The sequence below is a fragment of the Vombatus ursinus genome, unplaced genomic scaffold (genome assembly GCF_900497805.2).
Source record: "Vombatus ursinus unplaced genomic scaffold, bare-nosed wombat genome assembly UNPS02014870.1, whole genome shotgun sequence".
Classification (NCBI taxonomy): domain Eukaryota; kingdom Metazoa; phylum Chordata; class Mammalia; order Diprotodontia; family Vombatidae; genus Vombatus; species Vombatus ursinus.
The window spans coordinates 3,128,320-3,150,906 of NW_020954648.1; the positions used below are offsets into that span (position 1 = coordinate 3,128,320).

General features: G+C 39.5%; 1 protein-coding gene across 1 annotated transcript in view; it reads left to right on the plus strand.

Moving 5' to 3' along the window:
- Positions 1 to 1,856: 1,856 nt before the first annotated feature.
- The window catches only part of EXOC4 (exocyst complex component 4), an 879,542-nt gene continuing 858,811 nt past the window's right edge, over positions 1,857 to 22,587 (plus strand). The window contains exon 1 of the mRNA XM_027842359.1: positions 1,857 to 1,951. Coding sequence (XP_027698160.1) covers positions 1,866 to 1,951 — 86 coding nt within the window. The 5' untranslated portion in view covers positions 1,857 to 1,865. The remainder of the gene's footprint in view (positions 1,952 to 22,587) is intronic.

The following is a 22,587-nucleotide window of genomic DNA, read 5'->3' on the forward strand; positions in this document are numbered from 1 at the left end:
CCCAACATAATTTGCAGCCCATATAGATTCCGAGCAAATAGCAATTTGATACAGATCCCAAAGAGGCCACTGAACTGCTAGGCTGGCTTCACTTACACACTTCATTTATCTACAATAATAAGAATATCAATACTGTGGATTTATCTTCAGCTTTTCATCTGAGGAGGTCAAAGCATTTTAATTTAATTGTATATTCCCCTGACTTTAAGACCCACTGGGTGTATTTACAAATGTAATAATAAGAACTCAGCTCCATCTCAGTTTACAATTTAGCAGATAACATCAAATCAAAATCTGCACATGCACTAGTTTCTGCCCTGACTAAAACACAAACGCCTCAAATGACTTAGCTTCGGGTTCAAGGACCTGCATTCATTCTAAATTCAACACACATTTATTGATCACATACTTTGTGCTGTTAGGCATAACAGATAGAAGTCCAGCCTTGGAGTTGGGAAGCTCGGGGTTCAAGTTTAAACCAAGACAGATACAGAGTTTAATGCCCTTCCTGAATTCTGTGGTCCAGTAGTTACTTGATGAGAAAGGGAGAGGTGTGAGCTAACTGTGATAGCAAAGGCTGAAGAGCCCTGGGCATCATCGGCTGAAGTTTTAATTTAGAGTTATTGATTCAAGGTAGAATACGCAGTGAATCACCTGCTTGGCCTGCTGCCTTTGTTGCTTGCCTGACTTCAATTAAAACAAAAATTGCAGTCTTTGGAGGGTGCTGATTCATAACACTAGGACGCCAGAAACTATTTGCTTTCCCCTTTTCTCAGAAGTTCTTCAATCTTCACGGTTATGTGTTTCTTTTACATTTCTTGGCATGACCTTTTTTCCAGCTTCTCCCTCTTCATCTTTTCTCTCACTTTTCTGTCCTTTATACTTCTTCCTCTGGCTTTTTTTTTTTAATGCTTCAATATTTGACATAGTGAATGAATCTGTTGCATGAGACCTAGGAGAGCTCAGAAACTAAAATTATTAATTTTCAAGTAACATAAAAAACTGCACATAAAAATCTAACCAGGTTAATTATTACTATTTTTTAATCTCTTATACTTCATTCTGACAGAGGGCTGTTTTAAAGTTCTAGACAGTTACATTGTACTTCCTCTCTTATCCAACTGTCTATGTGTTTTTAGCTTTATCTGGAGATGCTGGAACATTGGCATGAAACAAATGTGTAAACTAAACAACCAAAAAAAAAAAGCAGAATTAAAAATATTTTTTTAATATCCCAAAGAGAAATTTGCATTTTTATTACATTTTATATACTCTTGGGTTTTAGACACAATTGTCTTGAGTTAAAATGTCTGAAATTTTCAAAAATCAAACTTCTAGAAAACAAGATTCTGACAGTTTAGGGATATACCAAAACTTTTGTCCCCTATGGATTTTTTTCCCTTTGAGAAGTCCTCGGACAAGTGGATACTAATTTTTAAAACTCCACAAAGACCTAAAAAATCACGTGAAAAACATTAAGATCAAGTATAATGAAAAAAAAATTAAGACCGGAATAAAAGTAAGTGAAAAACAGTGATCAGGACCTTTACGAACCTGTAGTTGGTTTAATTTTCCCACGCTTCCAGCGCATGCCAGAGGGAAATGAGCTTGACAGCGGAAATTCTCGGTTCATGGACAGAACTACAAGTACCAACATGCTTTGCGGAAAGGGCTGGTCGCGGCACAGAAGATTGAGACCTCTGCTCCCGCCTTCTCACTTTCACTATTGGATTTTTGGGCGTACAGCAACGCCCCTGCTCTCAGGCGATTGGTGAAAACTTCTAACGGGTTCGCGCTCAGTGGTTGAGAGTCCTTTTTCCGCTTCTTCTCTCCTCCTCACTTCTTGCCCCCCGCCCCGTACCAAGATGGCGGCAGAAGCAGCTGGTGGGAAGTACAGGAGCACAGTCAGCAAAAGCAAAGACCCCTCGGGGCTGCTCATCTCCGTGATCAGGTGAGGGAGGCCAGAGACAGAAGGCCGCACTCAGGGGCCGGGGGCCGGGATGTCTGGACCCCGGCTGAGGGACAGGGGAAGGGCTGTCAGTGGTTCTCATCCTCTGAACCCTTCCCTCGCCTCCCTGCCCGCCTCTGATGGGAAGCTCGTCTCAGGGAAGGCGCCCCCCCCGCCTCTACCATCACCCACGGTTGGCAGGGGTTCCCCCTGAGGTCCCTCGGCGTCCCAGGGGGTCTCAGCCCCCAGCACGGCTAGCTGGGAACACGGGACAGAAAACCAAGGCGTTTCCATCCATCCATTCATCCACCTATCATCCACACATGTATCTGGGGCCCTGAACGCCGAGCTGCAGGAGTAGCGCTCAGGGAGGGTGGTCTGCAGCCCTTGCCTGAGTTATGGGGGGTCTCTGAGGCCCCTGTCAGAGTTGTAGCAGCCGCCCCTGGCTCACCCCCTCCCACCCAGGGCCACTGGTTTGAAATAAAAGAACCCTTGGTGAGAGGAATACCTGAGCGTACTTATCTTAAGGAGTTGTACTTCCTTCACATCCTTTTCACTCTCCACTCAGCCTGTCCCCTTAACAAATTCCATACATTTTACTGCCTTGGGCCCTGTATTTGATTTCTTAGTGTTAGCCCTTGAAAGTAAAATAGCTGTCAAGTCTAAGTGAATTGGTTGGGAAAGGGGGTGGGAGGTGAAGAGGAAAGAAGGAATCCTTATGTCCAAGATCAAATGGGATCAAGTACCTAAGGTCATAAGGCTCTGTTTCAGTGGGAGCTGTTAGGCTCATCTAGTCCATCATTTACTTTAGAAAAGGTAAATAGGCCAGCTTTCATGTTGGCAGATAGTCAGTTTCATTCCAAGCTTCTCATGCCCTAGAGTGATTTGGTTTTGTGTTTCTGCACCACCTGGAGAGGTTTGACATAACAAGAATTAAGTATAAAAACATGCTGAATAAAAAGTTTTTTGGAGGAGGTGGGAATAAACCTCACCTTTTTTTTTTTTATTCACTTAGTTGTTTTCAAGATTAATATTTGAATTTGCACTGAAGTATTCCTAATTAAAAAAAAAAAAACCACCTGTAAAAATAAAGCCCAGTGGTCATTGATATGAAATTAGAAGTGATTGTCCTAGTAGATGACACTGATAGATTAAATGCCACACAATAATTTATTCTTTCAAAAAATATTTACTAAGTACTCATTATGTCGTTGGCACTTAGTGGGATCCATAGATAGATAAGACCAAGTCCATGGCCTTAAGGAGATCATGACGTTAAACACATTTATCCGATTCACTGAAGTTTTCTGAACCTATTTATGAAAGTAAGACTGGAGAAAACCGGGAGGAGGATCAAGATTTGTAACATTAAAACATTTTCATCTTTCTACTACTGTAGTTTCCACGAGTGTGGAGAAGCATTTGCCTTTAATGTTGCCATTGGTTTCTAATCTTTTTGCTATGATTTTGGGGTGAAGACCTGAAATCCCCCTGTGTGTGTGTGGTTTTTTTAGACAATGAGAATTAAAAATGTGTGCACTTGAAGAAGTGCTGTGTTTTTGTTTGTCATAGTTCGGTTTGTCACAGGTTAGGCACAGTGACTGATTAAGGCTGTTGCACAATTGACCCATGCCACCTGTGGGTCCTTGGTTCTTTTGTTTAGTAGAATGTTTTCATCATCTGCCTTAGCACTTTGTGATAAGAGTGTGATCGTTTGAAGAAAAAAAAAACAACTAGCTATAATGCCTCAAAGTATTATCTGAGAATTTCTGATGGTTTTACATTATTCTGAATGAGTCTATACTTGCCTGGTCAAATTAGATTCTAGAAAAGATGGTTTAAGACTAGTGCAGGGTTTCTGCCTCCTGAAGAGGAGAAAATTAACTGTCTTGCGTATGATGGAAGGGTTTCTCATTTCCTTTTCTTCTCCCATATTTTGTTGCTCTCTTTTCTGTATTAAGGCATTGGACAACAAATAGAAGTTAGGAAAATGGCTATTTGAATCTCTAGGATTCTGAACTTGATGGTGAGATGAAGTCACAGTTCCATTGCATATTATGAGATTCTTGATTTTGTGGAATCTCAAAGTTGGAAAAAAACTTCATGAATCCTTTTTTCATTCATTCATTCATTATTCAACCAACATTTATTTAGTGCCCACTATGTATAAGGTAATATATTCAGTATTGATGTTTCATTCAATTTCATCTACCAGGACTGATGTTTCAGTTCCAATGACCTATATTTTCCCCTCATGCTTAGCTGTCCCTCTTTTCTATCTGACAGGATTCTCCTTTTTAGCCAGTTGATATCTCACAATTGCCCTAAGTATGGGGCTAGAAGTTTCGATAATTGAGAAGGGTTTCAAATGAGAGGTGGAGAAACAATTCTTCGTTTGCCACCCCAAATATTGCTGGCTAGCTTTATGCTGGTTAGAACATGATGTCGTATTGTGAAACTGATTCCCATTCAACTTCTCAGGACCCTGCTCTTGTCTATTGGACAAAGGCAACTGGGGGGAACTTCATGTGGTAAGATTAGGATGGAGAAGGGTAGGCTATTGTAGCATACAGATTCATACTGAATGTGAAGCAGCTGGTAATTTTCTGCCTATCTGCTCAAAAATCCCTGAGTAGTATCATACTTTGGGCCTGGGAATTTGTTCACTTTGATTTCTTTGCCATTGTGTGTTACTGACTGTTCCTTCTTGTGTCTCTGTCTACTCTGGACCAAGGGACAATGCTTTCTGTCAAAAGCTGAGGATGAAAGGGAGTACATGCACATGGTGTTATATTGGGTGATTATATTATGAACTGGGGATGAGGATTGAACATTTACCTCATTATCTAGAAGTATGGGTCCTGCTGTAATGTTTTTATCCTCCTGAGTGGCACTCAGGAATCTTGCCTATTGTCCTTCATTATCTTTCTATTGCATTTATATTTCTATTTCTATCTCATACCATAACTGGGGAAAAAGTCAATGTCTGTGGATGAGAGAACGGTGACATCAATCACTTTGAAGAATGGGGAGAGAATGACAAGAGAGATATTTTTTAGGTACTTTGAGGTAAAAGTTTTACTGCTGCAATGAAAATACAGTTTGAATTATTGTTGGAACCCACTCCATTGGGACTATTCCAATGCTTCTTACTAATCTGGATAAAACTTTTTCACCCTGTCTTTAACCGCTTCCAAATTCTCTGCCAAAGGTTTTAGCTGAAGCACATTGTATATTAGGGTGGTTTCCCTGGTGGCCTTATTAATAAACTGAAAGAATGTAACTGAGCATTTTCATATTTGTTTTTGCCATAGTGTTGAGGTCTAGGGGTGGTAGGAACCCCGAAATTCAAGGGCAAAAGATGTGGGTCCTGCCTTGAATGAATTTGACTCAAACCTCCTTTCAGTCAGAGACAAGGTTTATTAAAACACTGATTGAGGTGGGCATGATTTTAAGAATCCGTGGTATTGGCCAGATTTTAAGAATCTGAGCCTTTGTAATGAGAATACTACTTGGGCCAGACTGTTAAGGAATCTGAGCACTTTAATGGAGGCAAGATGGACCTTTTATACAGAAGACTATGGGAAGATCTGGATGTGATCTAGGAGTGGTGAAATAGTCTGGGGTGACTGGGAGGTAACAGAAAAGGACCGGGAAGGGCTAGGTACCCCAGGTGAACGACAGGGACCTGGGCCACATGGAAGGGGTCTAGATGGAATGAAGGGTGGGAAGTGGCTGGGGTGTTCTAGAGGTAGCAGACAATGAAGAGCTGGGCTAACTTAGAGGTAACAGAGAATTGGAGATCGGGACAGGGTCAAAGCCACAATACCAGAAACTGGGAAGGGCCAGGTGTCCCAGGTGAACGTCAGGGACCTGGGCCACATGGGAAAGTCCAGGGCCTTTTAGGAGTTCATCATTAGAGCCCCATCAGCGCTAACCATCACAAAACAAGTTATAGTGTAAGGACTCTTCTTTCTAGGTCCTCCACATGAGTGGGAAGCTCTCATAAGAATCAGAAAACATTCCAAATAGCAGATACTCATGCAGAATTGGGAGCGTAGTGGCCAGGACTTTGATACTGCTGAGATGAGCTGGGTCAGTTTGTCTCGGGCGGGTATTCTCAACCTGGAGTATGTGGTTTTCCTGTGGATTATGAGAAGCTTGTCAAGGGGCTATGCAGAGTTTTTCTTATGTGCCATATTCATGTCAAATTTTAGAATTTGTTTCCTCTCATATTGAATAGGATATAGGGGAATGTTTATGGAAAGCTAAGGGGCATGTGGACCAAAAAGGTTGGGAACACCTGTTCTAGGTTGTAAAAATTAGTTATAGATCCATATCCACATGATGTAGAAAAGAAAGGATTGTAGAGAAGCATAAAAGGGCTTCATTTTGCTCCTGTGCTGAGGTTAGATCTCTTAGATGTTTCAAAAAGTAAAATCAACATGCTGTAGAAAACTTAGACATGAGTGATATTGCAAGTGTGTGTTAGTGCACAGGCTTTAAATGGAAGAAGTAGAGGGAGGGCTGGCTTTCAGGAAGATCCGAGTTCAAATGTGGCATTAGACACCAGCTATGTGACCCTGGGCAAGTTATTTAACCCCCTGGCATCCTGGGCCAGTGCTAGTCATCTTGATCTTTTTCTTACCACTGGACTTTGATGACTCTGGAGGAAAGAGTGAAGCTGAGGAGTGTGAAGTTCTGCCCCACTCATATCCAATTCATGAACAAGTCCAGACATCACCGTTGTATGTCATCGGTCCTCGTTGAGAAAGAAGGATGAACAGCAAGAGCTCTGCATGAAGTCTCTACACAGAGTGGACTTCCAGAGCAGGTGTTGTGAGTTAAACCTTGTGACACGTATTTCTTTTTTCTTTTTCCTTTATTTTTGGTGAGGCAATTGGAGTTAAATGACTTGCCCAGGGTCACACAGCTAGTAAGTGTCAAATGTCTGAGGCCGGATTTGAACTCAGGTCTTCCTGACTCCAAGGCCAGAGCTCTGTCCACTGTGCCACCTAGCTGCCTCTGTGACATGTATTTCTTAAACATGTGCCTCATTACAATGATGGTGGTCTAAGTTTAAGCTTACTCCTCCCATGGAAGCTGTATTTGTGGGAAGGAGTGAGCTAGGTTCATAGGAGATAACTCTCTTTACCATGTTATCTGAGAGAAGTTGGGGACTGCTGCTATTTCTCCTCCTCCTCCTTATTTATTTATTAATTTTCTTTTTCAAGAACCTGGGACAGTTTACTTTTTGTCTTTCTTGGTTTTCATTTTTGATTTCTTGAAATATTGCTTCAGAAAGACAGGTTATTAAAAAGCTCATTGTGTTTTGAATGGAGCTACTTGACTCCACATAAAACCCAAACACTCAGGCTTTCATTGAATAGGCAATAGTAACCCCAACCCAAGCATCTGTGGCTCATTGTTTCTTTTGATGGCTTCAAAGGAGTGTAAATAGCAGTTATTTTCTCTTCTGGCCAGAAACTTTGAGGATCTTCGCCTCCCATATTGATATCTTTTTGATGGTAAATTGAGCCGTCTTTTGTTTCATCTCTTACCTAGTCCTCAGTCTTTGAATGAGCTCCGTCTCAGACAAACTTAGACCTGGGAAAGACATTAATTTAGAAAGGCCAAGATCGCTCACTGCATACTGGGCCATTGCCAGTTGTCTTGACCTTTATCTTGTTACTGAACTTCCATGAGTGGAGGAGAGAGTGAGGCTGAGGACCTTGCACAGCTCAGCCCTACTGACACCCACACACAAGTTAAGACATCAAACTCATGATGACATTAGTCCTTTTTGAGAACAAAAGATGAACAGCATCACTTAACCTCTATTTGTCTCAGTTCCTCATCTGTAAAATAGGGGCATACTATGAGAAGAAAATGGCCAACCACTTCAGTATCTTTGCCAAGAAAATCCCGTGGACAAAAGTCCATGGAGTCACATAGAGTTGTACATGACTGAATGACTCGACAACAGCAACCACAACAACAACAAGAGGGAAGACTGCCAAGCTGGATACCACAGAGAGTAGCTTCACTATGGGATGGAGAAAATCAGGAGAAATACCCAAAGTTCACAAGAAACAAAATTCAAGAAGAGAGCTGTAACCAAACCTATTGCCTCAGATTCCTAACACACAAGGTACAGTTATCCTTTCCACGTTGTAGGGGTTAGGGGGGCAGCGATCCCACAAGCTGGAAAATTCCTGTAAGATTTTTCAGTCCTTCCTTTGTACCAGAGAAGAAGTCTAAATTATTGTGATATTAAAAGATAAAATATGTTGATCTTATACAATACTATACCTATATTTTATGCATTTCTGAGTTTCTAAACTTTTCCTGTGTTGTCTGCTGGTCTTTTCCTGTTGTCTGTGGCTTCCACAAAACTCCCGCCAAATTCCCATTTAATTTCTTATGCTGACTTGTGATATATTGAAAACGTGATGTGGAAAGTTGAGATATGGAAAGGATATAGGGAGCCAACAAGATGGACCAGAATGCCTAACTACTTGGAGACCTTATTAGAAGTTTTCAAAAAAGACAGTATGGTCACTTGTCAATTATGTTGTAGGAAGGGTTCTTTTCTGGGTATGAGTTGGGCTAAATTTCCACTGAGGTTCCTTCTAAATCTGACATTGTGTTATTCTGTGCAGGAAAAAAATTTGACCTCATGGGTATTGCTGAAGCTTGGTAGAGTAAAAACAGTGACTGGAATATGGCTCTGTAAAGTCACAGCTTATTCAAAAGAAATAGCATAGGCAAAAGAAAGAGAAGCAATGTATATTAAGAAGATATAGTCAGTGAAGAAGTTCAAGAACCTGAGTATGAAAACATGGTAGAGAGCATTTGGGCTAATGAAGGCAGAAATTAAAAGGATATTGCCATACAAACTGTTCAAACAAAAAGGAAATAGATGTGGAGTTCAGGAATATCACAAACTTGGCATAGAGCCACTGTATGGTAGTGATAGGGGATTTCAATTTATCAAGGCATCTGCTGGAGTTTTCTTACTGCCAAAAGTAGCTGATAACTTCTTGACTTGACTTAATGGTAATTTCATCCTTAAGAAAGTGGAGAACTGACAAGGGGGAAGCTATTCTGGTACTGTTTCTCTCAACAGGATAAAGTGTTGGGCCAAATCTAATCTCATTTAATAGAGAAAAGAAAAAAAAATCTTATGCTTGGATTAAAAACAATCATCTTCATGAGTGCAGGAGGGAAGAGGCATGTCTAGGCGGCATTTGTCTTTAGAAGGCCTGGGAATTTTAGTGGCATATACTTGATGAGACAACAGTGACATGGTGACGGTAAAAGCTGCTTCAATAAACTTAAGCTTCACTAGGAGCAGCATAGAACACAAGTTCTAAACATGGGTCCTGGGACTTGTTTTTTCAATATTTTGATAACTGTATTTCAATAGAATTGGTTTCCTTTGTAATTCTACGTGTTTTATTCATTTAAAAACATCACTCTGAGAAGGGCTCCGTATTGTTTCGCCAAACTTCCAAAGAGGTCCTGATAGTAAAAAGGTTATGAACCTTTGGTCTTGGACTTAGGGAGGAGAGTGTGTTTTGGTGCAATACCGTGTCCAGTTTGATTGTCTTAGTTTAGGAAATGCATTGAAGTGCCCGTTGTCCCTGTTATTTGAGAATCATTTGAAAGAAGTCGATATTTAGCCTGGAGTAGAGAAAGTTTGCAGGGGTGGAGGTGGTTGGGTTCATACACACTTTGTCTTCAAGCATTTGACGGGCTGTCATGTGGAACTAAAGTCAGAACTAAGGAGAAATGGGTAGAAGTTACAAAGAGTCAGGTTTAGGCTTAAGATGAAAAACAAAACTGATCCTGATAGAGCAATCCACAAGTAGAATGAGTTTTTTTGGATGTAGTGGGTATTCCCTTCGTTGGAGGTCTTCGTTCAGAAGCACGATGACCATTTCTTGGCCATATTGTAAAGTTTACTCTTGTCCAGGTACGGGTTGTATTAAATGGCATCTGAGATTGCCACCACCTCTTGAGATTCTGTGATTCTGGGAGTCAAGAAATATTTATGTAAAGCAAGGAAAGTTACTCTTTCCCCCTCTTCCCCAACAACTTTTGGGATTGCCCAGATAAGTTATTTATTTAAACTCAGCTTTTCCAAAGGTAGGTCTCGTATATAATAATTCTCTTCAGAGTTTCCATGAGCCCATCACTGTGTCTCAAAATTTATTTCCTGTCAATGATGTGGAAGTATTGCCACTACCTCCCCCCTGGTGTAGATTGTCATCACCTCTTGTCTAGACTACTGTAGTAGCCTGATCTGCTTGTCACAAGTCTCTTCATTGCAGTCCATCCTCCACTCAGCTGTCAAAGTGATCAAAATGAAATTCCTAAAGCTCTGGTCTAACTATGTTATTCCCACTCCCTTCCCCCATTCCCATCAATAAACTGGAGTAGTTCCCTGTCACCTTCAGGATCAAATACAAAATCCTCTGGTCTGTCTTAACTTAACCCTCTCCTACACCTTTCCAGTCTTCTTACACTTTATATTCCCCTGCCTTCATAATACTGGCCTTCTTGTTGTTGTTTCTTGAACAAGACACTTCATCTCTTGTCTCAGGGCATTTTCATTGGCTATCCTTTATGTCTGGAATGCTCTCTTTCCGTGTCTCTACCTCCTGGCTTCCTTAGCTTTCTTCAAGTCCCAGCCAAAATTCTGCCTTCTACAGGAAGCCTTTTCCAGTCCTTCTTAATTCTAGTGCCTTCCTGCTGTTGACTATTTCCTATTTATCCTGCAGTTATACATAGCTATTTCCATGTTGTCTCCCTCATTAGACTGTAAGCTTCTTGCGGGGTGGGGTGGCCGTCTTTTGCCTTTCTTTGTCTTCCCGATGCTTAGCATAGTGCCTGACACGTAGTAGGCACTTAATAAATGCTTATTGATTGATTGGCTGGAACATGGAGGACTTGGTCCCTTACCTATAAGATTTTAATGCTTTTTTTCTAAGGAATCCTATTGAAGGGATAGGCAGAGTATAATTATAGTGCTAGGCAGGTGCATATATGTAAAGCACCTGGAGGACTTTGGGGAAAATTGGTATTATTTGTAAAACTCTATCCTTTTGGGGAAATATTCATATTTATTCTTTCCCAAAGTGAAATATAGGGGCATGGGGATGACCTTAGATCTGTAAAATGCTATTTTGAGAGAACCATAGAAGTAACTAGTCAGGATGAGAGAGAGGGGATTCTTAAAATTTAGTCATATACCAAAAGAATGTTGGGTCAAAGTGCATCCATTAGATCAAGTTTTGGTTGTTTAACCTTGCTACTAGCCTTTCAAAATGGAACTAATTGGATGGACAGAATTTTGGCTACCTGCTGTTTTTGTTTTTGTTTTTTTTTTCCTATACAGAAGATGTTCACCTCCATTTATATTAATTTTTCCTAACCTTTTGTTTGGTCTGAAGTTCGTGGAGGTAGCCTTTTTACATGTAAAATAAGCCAGCTGGCATTTTGGAGATGCTATTTTATTTTTGCTAGACATTGTCAGATTTTTAATTGGAGAATGTGTCTGCCTCTTACAGTTAGGTGATCCGCTTTCCAATTAAATGTTGTTTTTTTACAAGTTGGCCTTTAATAGCTGCTTTAATTGGGAAGACAAAGTTTGGTTGTGACTTGAGAAAGAGACCTTTTTGAAAGCCCGGTGCAGAGCTTTTAAAGCCCCAGATTCTGGTTACAGATGACAAGAAGGATTGAAGACAGCCAAAGTATCAACTTTTATGTCTTCACAGAAGTTGGACTTTCAAAAACCCTCTGAAAAGCCTTTATTTTAGATACCTATGAAATCCCTTCCTCAGAGGAATTTTTTGGTTAGCACAACATTTAATTCAAAGGCAGCTTTGCAGAAGAAGTCTAGTCTTTGATGAAATCTTTGAAAAAACAGCCTTGATGTCAATGGCATGGTTGGTGGAAAGAAAGGAGCATCTATATGGTGACCAGGGCTCATAGCGGAGTTGTCAAAGTTGTGTTGAATATCATTTCTGGCTCCTCCTTTTGCATGCATTTTGTGTAACATTGTAATATTTCTCAGTTACTCCATTTCCAGGTGGTCTGGGGAATACAAGGGAGCTGGGGTCTTTGAAAACTATTTCAAGAATGCCTAGAATTGAATTCTTAATAGAAAGTCTTAGGAGTTTTAGGAGTACTTGGACCGCACATATGAGTTTAAAGGAAAAGAAATAATCATGTTTCTAGGAAAACCACAAAGTACCAAAACATTCAGAAATTCCCACGCATAGCTTCTGTTTTTAAGTTCTTTCAGTCAAGGACAGTAGACCATTTCATGGTGGGTAGGGAGAGGAGTGCAAACTTATATCCAAAAGCAAAATAGTTGAGATTCTAAATGTTGTTGTATTTTCTTTAGAGTAAACTGATAATTCTGCTACCCAACTGGTCAAAACATCAGAGGCAAATTTAGACTCCATATAAAGAAAAAGCTTCCTAACAGTGTGAGCTATCTAGAAGTAGTATGGGCCTACTTCAGGAGATAGTACATTTCTCCAATCGGAGGACTTCAAGCTTAGGTTGGATGATTACTTGCCTGGTATCTTCTAAAAGATACCAATCAGAGTGGATGGGATAGCCCCTGAGGGCCCTCCCAGGTCTCAGAACTTTCTGTGATTCTTTGGTATAGTTGCCCAAGGAGGTATAGACAAAAGATCGTGGACTTATTCAGCCAGTCTCTCCATATATTATGTGGAATCATACTACTGTGAAGACCAGTATTCTCTTTGCTTTACTGAATGATGAGATTCCTTGTGTTTTGGATCTTGTTAACTTGGTGTTTAGAATTAAATTTTACATTTTCTTGGTCAACTTTTGAGAAAAATTAGGCTTGGATTTCAGATAGGTTGTGTCTAAAACCTTAAAAAGGAACTGATTTAGTTCTTCTAGAATAGATACCATTCTGTTTGCCACATTTCTTATCCTAAGCCATTTTAGCTAGAAACTTACAAGCTGGTAGCTATCTAATAAATAGACTTAGAATCTAATAAATAGACTTGGAGGTCCAGACTTGGACCTGGGTTCAAATTCTATCATTTCCCTCCATGTTCCTCACCCCTCCTAACTTCCCTGTTAGTATGGAGGGCAATACTGTCCTCCCAGTCACTTCCTCAACTCCTCATGTATTGCCAAGACTGGTGGATTACACCTTTGCAGCATCTCTTATATATGCCCCCTTTTCTTCTCTGACATGTAGGTTGTGAGCCTTGCTGATTGGGAGGATGAAGAAGCTAGAGTAGAGTTGAACTCTTTCACCAAGGGATCAAGCTGAGGAAGGAGGGAGAGTATAGACAGTTCAAAGGTGAAAAAACTGAGGGATGGAAGAATTGTAGTTTGTAGTAAGGATGAAGAATAAGATTTGGGGTGGCAAGGCCAAAGAAGTGGAATGACAACAGACGGTTATCAAGTAAAGGAATTTCAGACTTCATGAACATAAAGATGGAACATTTTTAAATGTTGGCACGATAAGGGTCTGAACATCTCTGAGATGGGTTGGAGTACATCTTGGGAAATGAGTAAGGTGAGGAACTGGGAAACAGAGTGTTTGAGGGTGTGTCAATATGTATGTTGAAATCTCTTAACATGAAGGCAGGAGTTGGAGAGGAAAGGCCAATGAATTCATTGAGATAGGAAGAAGAGAGTCCTGGAGGTCCATAGACTGCAGCCATCAGAATCTTGATTTGGGTGTTGATGCTTGGAATGCATTTCCTCCTTACCTGTGCCTCACAGAATTCCTCTCTTCCTTCTAAATGAAATTCAAGCACCATCTTCTACAAAACAAACAAACAAAAAGCTTTCCTGATTCTATCAATTCTTAGTGCCCTTGCTTCCTAACTACCTTATGTTTAAATGCCGTGTTTCTTCTTTGTATTTTTTTTATTCTATATACAAATATATATATGTATTTACTTGTCTCTCCATTATAACGTAATCTCCTTAAGAGTAGGTATTTTCCTTTTTTATGCATTTGTCTTTGCATATTGTATTTGAATCCTGCAGTTGTCAGTACATAAGCACTTAATAAATCAACAAGTACTTAATAAAATTGGAAAAAGAAATGGCAAACCATTCCAGTATCTTTGCCAAGAAAACCCCACGGACAGAAGTTCATAAAGAGCTGGACACAACTGAAACAACTGAATAACCATAACAAAAGTTAATAAATGCTTGTTAATTAATAAGCTCCACTAATGTTGGTTATGACGGTCAGGCTCTGTCATGCCAGGCATTCATGCCCCTAATCCACTGTTTGGTTTTCAGCATTATTTATTGAAAATTTTTATTTTATTTCTTCATCTGCTTGGGATGATATTCTCAGTGAATTAAGTAATTCAGAAGTAAGTAATTCAGAAGAGATGATTTGCATATTAGAAGTTCATTTATTAATTTATAGTAAGAAATATAACTGCCAAATTGGAATGTTTGTATTGGCTTTCATCTCATTCTCTTTGTAGTATGGAAACCTTGAGAAATTTGATTAAGATCAGAAGATTATTTCCCTAAGGGCAGTTACTGTTAACTTTTTGTCTTTTTGTCCCCAGCGGGTTGGACATAGTCAGCATTTGATCGATGTTTGTTAGATTGAATTGAATTGTTGCACAGAGTCATAACAAAAGGGAGTAGGGACTTTTTAATATGAATCAACCTTCTCCACCAAAGGGATGCTCATGCCAAGTATACTGAATATATCTGTTAAAAAATTGCAGAGTCCTAGAGTTGGGGAAGGGGGGTGAGACTCAGGCTATCTAATTCAATTTCTACCTTAAAAAGAATTCCATTTATGACCAAGTTAGCAAATGGTTATGCAACCTTTTTTTTGAGTAGAGTTTTGAAAAATTGATATGTCTTTTGTTTACACATTACATTAGTTCCCTTATATTTCTATTCCCCAATTTCTCTATACCTACTTTTATAACATTTCTTTGGTACCACGAAAATGTCTGCAGCTATTTGGTGTTGGTGGGATCTTTCTGTCTTTGAGGTGTATGTCTGGCAGTAGAATCTCTAGGTTTTCACTTATTTTCCTATAATTCCAAATTTCCTTCCAGAATGGTTGGATCAGTCAATATTTCCACCCGCAACATATTCATTTGCCTTTCCTTTCATAGTCTCTCCAACATGGATAATGATTTAGTGAGATGACTGAGAAGGAATTGTCAGATATTTAGGAAAACAGCCATGGGAGCGTCATGGAAACCCAGGAGGAGGGAGGTGATTAATAGTGTCAGATGTTGCATGGAGATGAAGAAGGAGAAAGTCTAAGAAAAGGCTTTTGATTTGAACAGTTACATGATTTTTTTTTGAGGGGCTGTCATGTGGAAACGTAAAGTTTTGCAATGGAAGATGCCAGCTTAATGTAAGGAGAACTTCCTAACAGTTTAAATTGTCCAAAAGTAAAATGGGCTGCTCCAGGAGGTGGTGAATTTACCGCCCCTGGAGATTTTCTAGCTCAGGTTGGATGACCACTTTTGGGAGGTGGTGTAGAGAGGGATCCTGCTCAGATACTGTGCTCAGGTACCAGATCTCACTTCACATAGAGGTCTCCTCTCAGCCTAAGATTCTGTGATTTTTGAAATGTCAAGAATTCCACCAAATGAATGAAAGACTTTATGGGCCTGGTGGGATTTGAACTGGGCCTTCACAAATGAGAGGAGGGGGATGGGATTCCAAGTTTTCATGTCAGTGGTAGTATAACTGTGACATCTGCCTTATGTGTTGTATTGGGGCCGATTTTACTTAAATATGGATACGTGCTTTTCACTTGGCTACGCAATTTATAACTCACTGTTACCAGGAGTGTTCTGTATAACTGAGTTAATTGAAATATTGAAAAACTGTTTGTGTTGTGTGTAGTAATTGTTACTAAGTGCTGTCTGGAGCAAGATACCAGTGATTTTTCAATTGACATCAAGAGGGAAATTTTTACTGTCACTTTATATAAAATGGATCTCTTTGTACTAAATTAAAGGATGGTGGTTTTAGTATGGGAAAATGTTTTCAGAGGGACTTGTCTTTTTGAGTTATAGTTAAGTGAGTTGGCATCTCCTCCCTCACCCCCCAACCTCATGTTTACGGCATCTAATGAAGCCAGATAGAAATTTGCAGTAAGAAAATAACACCATCACAAAGTAGCTTGGTGGATTTTGTCATGCTTTAGATCAAGTCATATTCCTTGGGTACATAGTGGTGTTCCATAGATCCTCTCTTACTCTGCCATGAAGAGCCCATAACATTATTCTTAGCTCCCTATACTAGCATTATGATGGACTTCTGTTATATTTATAGTTCATCAGTAGTGCTAATAGTAAGCCTGACAGACTAAGGGCTCTGCTCAACATAGTGTGCAGTTTTGGAAAGACCATTTACTTAGTTCCTACCTGGTTGTCTGTGGTACTTAAATACTTTGCAATCCCTTCTCAGTAGCTTACTCTTCAGTCTGCTGTTTTACTCAGCTAACACTTTCAACTGACCATGAGTAATATCTCTGCTGACAAAACAGGTATATTCTGCTGTCAGACAACGGTCTTGAGTTGACTAGTGCACACTTTAAAGGAACAGAAAATCTGTGAACCTGACACCTTGAAATGCAGGTTAAATAGATGGTGTAGTCCAATCTAATCTCTCTTGGTTATAGGTATTTTGGGGAAAGAAATGGAAAAAAGATTATGAAAGAGCATGAAAGCTGGGAGACATCATTTTTCATTTAATTTAGCTTAGTTATCAGTTCACCCAGATGGGCACACACACTTGATGACCTGAACATAGGAGAGCACTAGGAAAAATGAATGTTGTTGTCTCCTGACTATTTATGATTCAAGATAATACTTAGGTCCTACTCCTCAGAGAGAGGACTGAAAAACCTGTTTATCCTTGTTGCATTTGTTTAGAGTGTTTTGTTTTAACTTAAACATTTTATTTTGTGAGTATCACTAGACTTCTCAGGGCTTCATGTTTCACATCTGTAAAATCAAGACTGTATAGACAAATCTCGTCCCATACTCTGTGTGTGTGATTTTACCCAGGCCTGAAGTACCTTCTATGCTGTGTATAACTTGTAGATTTAAGTGATATTTACAAATCTTGTATGTAGTGGTGGTGATTTCATTTTTTAAGTTGATGCCTTTAAAAAAATGCCAGTTATTTCTTCATAGATTGTTATTGCCTGCCTCTCGCTAATCCCACCTTCAAGTGCGTCCTTTGTTCCAGGGAACCAAGATAGTTCATTGATTTTATTTTGTGTTCATCTGCCTTTTAACGTTTTAACAACATTGTAGCCATTGTGTATATTGTTCTCTTGGTTTTGTTTATTTTATTTTGCATAATTTCCTATGTCTTCCTGTGTCTTTCTGAATTTCTCATGTCTTTCATTTCTTATGATCCAATAATATTCTATTACTTTTATATTTCCATAGCGGTTCTCCAAATGATAAGCACTCACTTTCTTTCCAGTGGGTTTTGTGTGTGTGTTTATTTTTGCTGCCATAAAGAGTATGTTTTGTCATATACCTTTGGTAGCTTATTTTGTCATAGATTTCTTTGGGTTTAGTTTTCTTTTTTATGAAGTTTTTACATAGTTTATTTGTTCTCTGATGAAAAATTATCTTCCTGGATAAACATCATCCATAGTGCCTTTTATTCCTTCTTTTTGCCAGCACCAACTTTTGCTTTTGCAGTACCCTTGACTTTCTTCATTCTGTTCTTGCGTTCCTTTCACTGTTTTCTTGATGTCTTTTTCTTCTCATACAGCCTACGCATAGTCAAGGGAATCATAAATCATGCCAAAGCCTGTTGTTTTGGCATCACCAAAATGGGTTCTGAATCCAAAGACAAAAATGACGTCTGGAGTTGTCTTGTACACCTTGGCCGGTTCTTCTCTAATTTCAGTCTTGGGCACTGTGGCCTTTCCAGGATGAAGGACATCTGTAACCATCTGTTTACGCTGAAGAAGTCTGTCTGTCATGAACTTCCTGGTTCTGATGGTTACAGTGTCATTCGTGGTGGAGGCCGGCTCCTCGAGCAGCAGGAGAGGGAAATGGGTTTAATTTTAAGCAGCAAATGTGCAGGTGTCAAAGTCTTCATTTTTCAGGGTAGATAGTAAGGAGTTTCTAATGTAAGTGAAGGTAATTTACAATCATTGAATTATCTTTGAAAGCTGAGTTACTTGTAATCTCACAATAGTAGCCTTTTAATTTTTTTCTTTTTGGTCTTAACTTTGTTGTATATGTTATAAACAGACTCTCTATTCAGATAATTGGATGGATATATGAGAATAATCTAGGTAAAAATTTCAAGATAAAGACAGGTGGATTCTTTGTGTGCACACTTTGAATGAGTAAAGGGGAGAAGGCAAATGCCTCATATATGTATTGGCATTGGGCATGAGACTACATAAGTGGGGCAACTAGGTGGTGTGGATAGATCACTGACCTGGAGTCAGGAAGATCTGAGTTCAAATCCAGCCTCAAACATTTACAAGCTGGGTAACTAGTTATGTAACTCTAGGCAAATCACTTAACTGTTGTTTACCTGTTTCTTCATTGGTAAAGTGAGGGAAATAAAAGCACCTACTTCCCAGGGTTGTTGTGAAGGTCAAATGAGATGATAATTGTAAAGCACTTAGCATAGTGCTTGACACATAGTAAGTGCTTTATGGGGGCAGCTAGGTGGCTCATTGGATAGAATGCTGGGCCTGGAGTCAGGAAGACTGGAGTTCAAATGTGGCCACAGACACTTACTATGTGACCCTGGGCAAGTCACTTAGCCTCTGTTTGTCTTAATTCACTAGACAAGACAATGGCAAAGCACTCCACTATCACTTGCTAAGAAAACCCCATGGACAATATTGGCATGCGGTGGTCTATGGGGTCACGAAGAATTGGATACCACTGAACAACAAGTGCTATGTAAATGTTAGCTGCTGTTATTATTATTCCTACTACATACGTATTTCAGATAATTTAAGTATACAATGTGACAGTTTTAAAAAATTATTTTTGATGGAGAACTTCCTGAAATGCGTTCTATGTTTCCATATGTTAAAAATGACTAAATATCTTCTTAAGAACTCATGGTCATTTATATCCTTCTGTCGTAATCTCTTTTAAGGTGAAGTCCTTCAGGCCATAGTTGGATATGTAAAGGATGTTTGCCCATAAGATAGTGGCTTAGATTTAGTGTTGGAGAGACCTTAGATGTTCCCACTCTTTATTTTCAAAATGCAGAAAATGAAGCTCAGGGGGATTAAATGACCTACTCAGGGAAGTGTCAGAGCTGAAATTCCAAGCCAGGTCCTTGCATCCTAAATCCACTGCTGTTTACACCACCACATCATGCAGTCTCTGCCACATACCCAGACCCTAAAGGGCCCAAACCTAGTTTTTTTGAGTTCTTGTGTCTGCTTTTTATTTTATTTTATTTTTCTTCCTTCACTTTCCAAATATCAATTGTCTTTTCTTGCTGCTTGTTGGCTTACTTATCTTTAGCTGTGCTTTCTTCCTTTCATTTGCTTCATCTGATCTGCTTTGAGTTTAAGAAAACAGAGCAGAGGTTTTTAGAGCTGGAAGGGAACCTTTGCAATCACCGGATAAGATAATAATTACTCTGGTGCCCTCATTTTGTAGATGAGGAACTTGAGGCCCAGGGAAATTAAGTGAATTACTTGGGGTCTCCAGGCTGTTGAAGGGCAGAGCAGAGCTACAATCTAGACCTGCATGCCAAGGTAGGACTCCATGATGTGTCTGAACTTGTTAGATTTGAAACTAGATCAAATCTGTTGATGTTTGGGCCTCTGAGTAAAGTGCATGTATTTGGGCTTTTCAGAGGCCTTTTCAATTCTTTCTTACTTCCTTGGGTTATCAGTTATGTTTCATATAGTTGGAATTGTTAGATTAATGGTTGCCAAACTTTTTTGATCAGAATTCTTTTTTTTTTTTTTTTTTGGTGAGGCAATTGGGGTTAAGTGACAGGTAGATATTTCAGAATCTTTTTTTTTCCCCAAACTTTTTTGATCAAAGAATTGTTTCAATAAAATTTTTTTGAACATCTTCCTCCCTTCCACCTGTATGTATCTGTGACTTACAAATGATATGCATGCACTAAAGTTATAAAACTTACCAAAAAATAGAAGTTAAAAAAAGATTAAAGATGAAAAAATATTTGATCCTATAGTCTACTCAGGGGAACCTTGAGTAGAATGACATGATTATTACATGTGCCAAATGGCAGCTATGTGGTAAATGGATTGGAGTGAGGAGAGCCTGGAGGTAGGGAAACTAAGAAGTTAGTGCAGTAGCCCAGGGGAGAGGTAATAAGGACCTTATCTAGGCACAGTGCTTCTTAAACTGTGGGTCATGAAAAATTTGGCCACAGTAAAAGGTTTCTGAACGCACAATAACCAAAAATTAATTCAAAATCAAACACGTTATGAATCTGAGGTGTTTCTGGCAGTGCTTGCCCATGTTGCATCATGCAACTCACTGCAGCTTTGGTTCAGAACACACAACATGCGCACTTTGCTCTTTGCATGCCGTCACCCCACATGAATGTTGCCAGAAACACCTTGGCTCAGATTTGAGACTATTTTATGTTATGAATTTTTTTTTTTACTGTACATACAAAATTACTAAATAAATTTTGGTTTGGATTAGGACAGAATTTCCAACAATTTCTGAAATAGCCCTAAACATACTTCTCCCATTTTGTACTATGTATTTATGTGAAGCTGCATTCTTAGCATTGACGATTATAAAATCAAACTATCGATTAACTCTGAAAAACATTGAAGATGCTCTGAGTCCTGCAGTATCAAATGTTCTGCCAAGACTGAATTCTTTATATAAAAATAAACGAACATATCCATCTCATTCATTAGTATGCAAATTTGCTTTTGTCTTTAATAAATGGTAAAATTATATGTATATCAAAGAATCGTTTTAAAATAAATTTCTGTATGATTTATTATCAGTAAATGTTTGATTTGTGTACCTATTTTATATATGTATATACCTGGGGTCATGTAAAAATTTCTCTGGTAAAAGAAGGTCGTGAGTGGAAAAAGTCTAAGAAGCCCTGATCTAGGGTAATGGCTATGTGAGTGAAGAAAAAGAGACAGATGTGAGAGGTATGGAACTGAATGGCTATGGGAACGTGGGCTAAGGGAAAAGTGAGAGTTGAATGTGACAGAGGTGTCCAATCACTAGGTGACTGGAAGGATTATGGTACTCTTCATAGTCAGGGGAGTTTGGAAGATTGGATGGGTTTGGGGGAGAAGATTAAGTCAGTATATCTGTGATCCAGATTGCAATCTATCCATACCTGCTCTTGTTAAGTACTCTCCTCCACTCAAAATGAAAATGGGGGAAGAAAGGCATTTATTCACCAGTCACTGCCTCAGCTCAGGGCTTCTCCTAGAATGGCCTGTTGACCCATGTAGTGATCTGAGGGATCAAACAGGATTTACCCAGTGGTACCAGAACAACTGTTGTGGTTAGCCAGCAGTTTATGTTACAACTGCCCTCAGGCAGTGGGAGAGTGCTAAGTGGGAGAGTTTTTGAAATAAGGTTAGGTATGGTTCTATTGGATTCAAGCCACATTATTAGATATCTCAGGAGGGTGGGTCTTCCCTTCCCTGTCTTCCCTGCTTCTGATCACACACATATACCTTCTTCATCACACACCCTCTTGGGGTCAGGTTGTGTCCCCCTGGGGTGAGGCTACAGCCTTTTAAGGGTCTCTGTCTTCCACTTTGGAGACCACAGTGCTGGATAACTGACATCTATACTCCACATGGGTGTGGTGTTAGTGTAATTGATTTTTCTTAAATTGCATAAAAGGCCTTATTTATCACTCGGTTAATCCTTAATATTCCCAAAGGGCATGTAGCTGTATAGAATGGATTGCTATTCATATATGTGTTTATCAGCCATTTTTTTTTGTCTCCATCAAAGCAATAGGTCAGATAGAAACATTCTTAAATTTCAGCAGGTTTCTGGATGTCATGTTCATGAGATGTTGAAACTGGTACCACTGTTTGATGTGGAATTTCCTTTCCTCATTTCAGGTGCCTCTAGGAGTCAAATAATCCAGTCTCCTGTCTTCAAGCAGCAGAGGTTCATCTGTGTGCATTATTTTATTGCAGTGCTGCTTGAAGGCAGGAGAGGAATTATTTGACTCCTAGAGGCTCTTAAAACTCTGGTGATTTGTATTAACTAAGTATTTAGTGAGAATTTACAGTGGGAAGGCCTCTTCTCTCTCTCTCTTTTTTTTTTTTTTTTAGGCAGTTGCGGTTAAGTGACTTGCCCAGGGTCACACAGCTAGTAAGTGTCAAGTGTTTGATCTGAGGCCAGATTTGAACTCAGGTCCTCCTGACTTCAGGCCCAGTGCTCTATCTACTGCCACCTAGCTGCCCTGGAAGGCCACTTCTAACAGGCCATTCTTGGTATAACATTGGCTGGAAGGGAACTCAGAGAGTATCTCTTCCATCCTTCTTATGTTACAGTTGAGGAAACTGAGGCCCAATGAGACAAAGTGACTTGGCTAAGGATATAGGTAGTAAGGAGCAGAGTCAGGATTTGTACCCAGGTCCT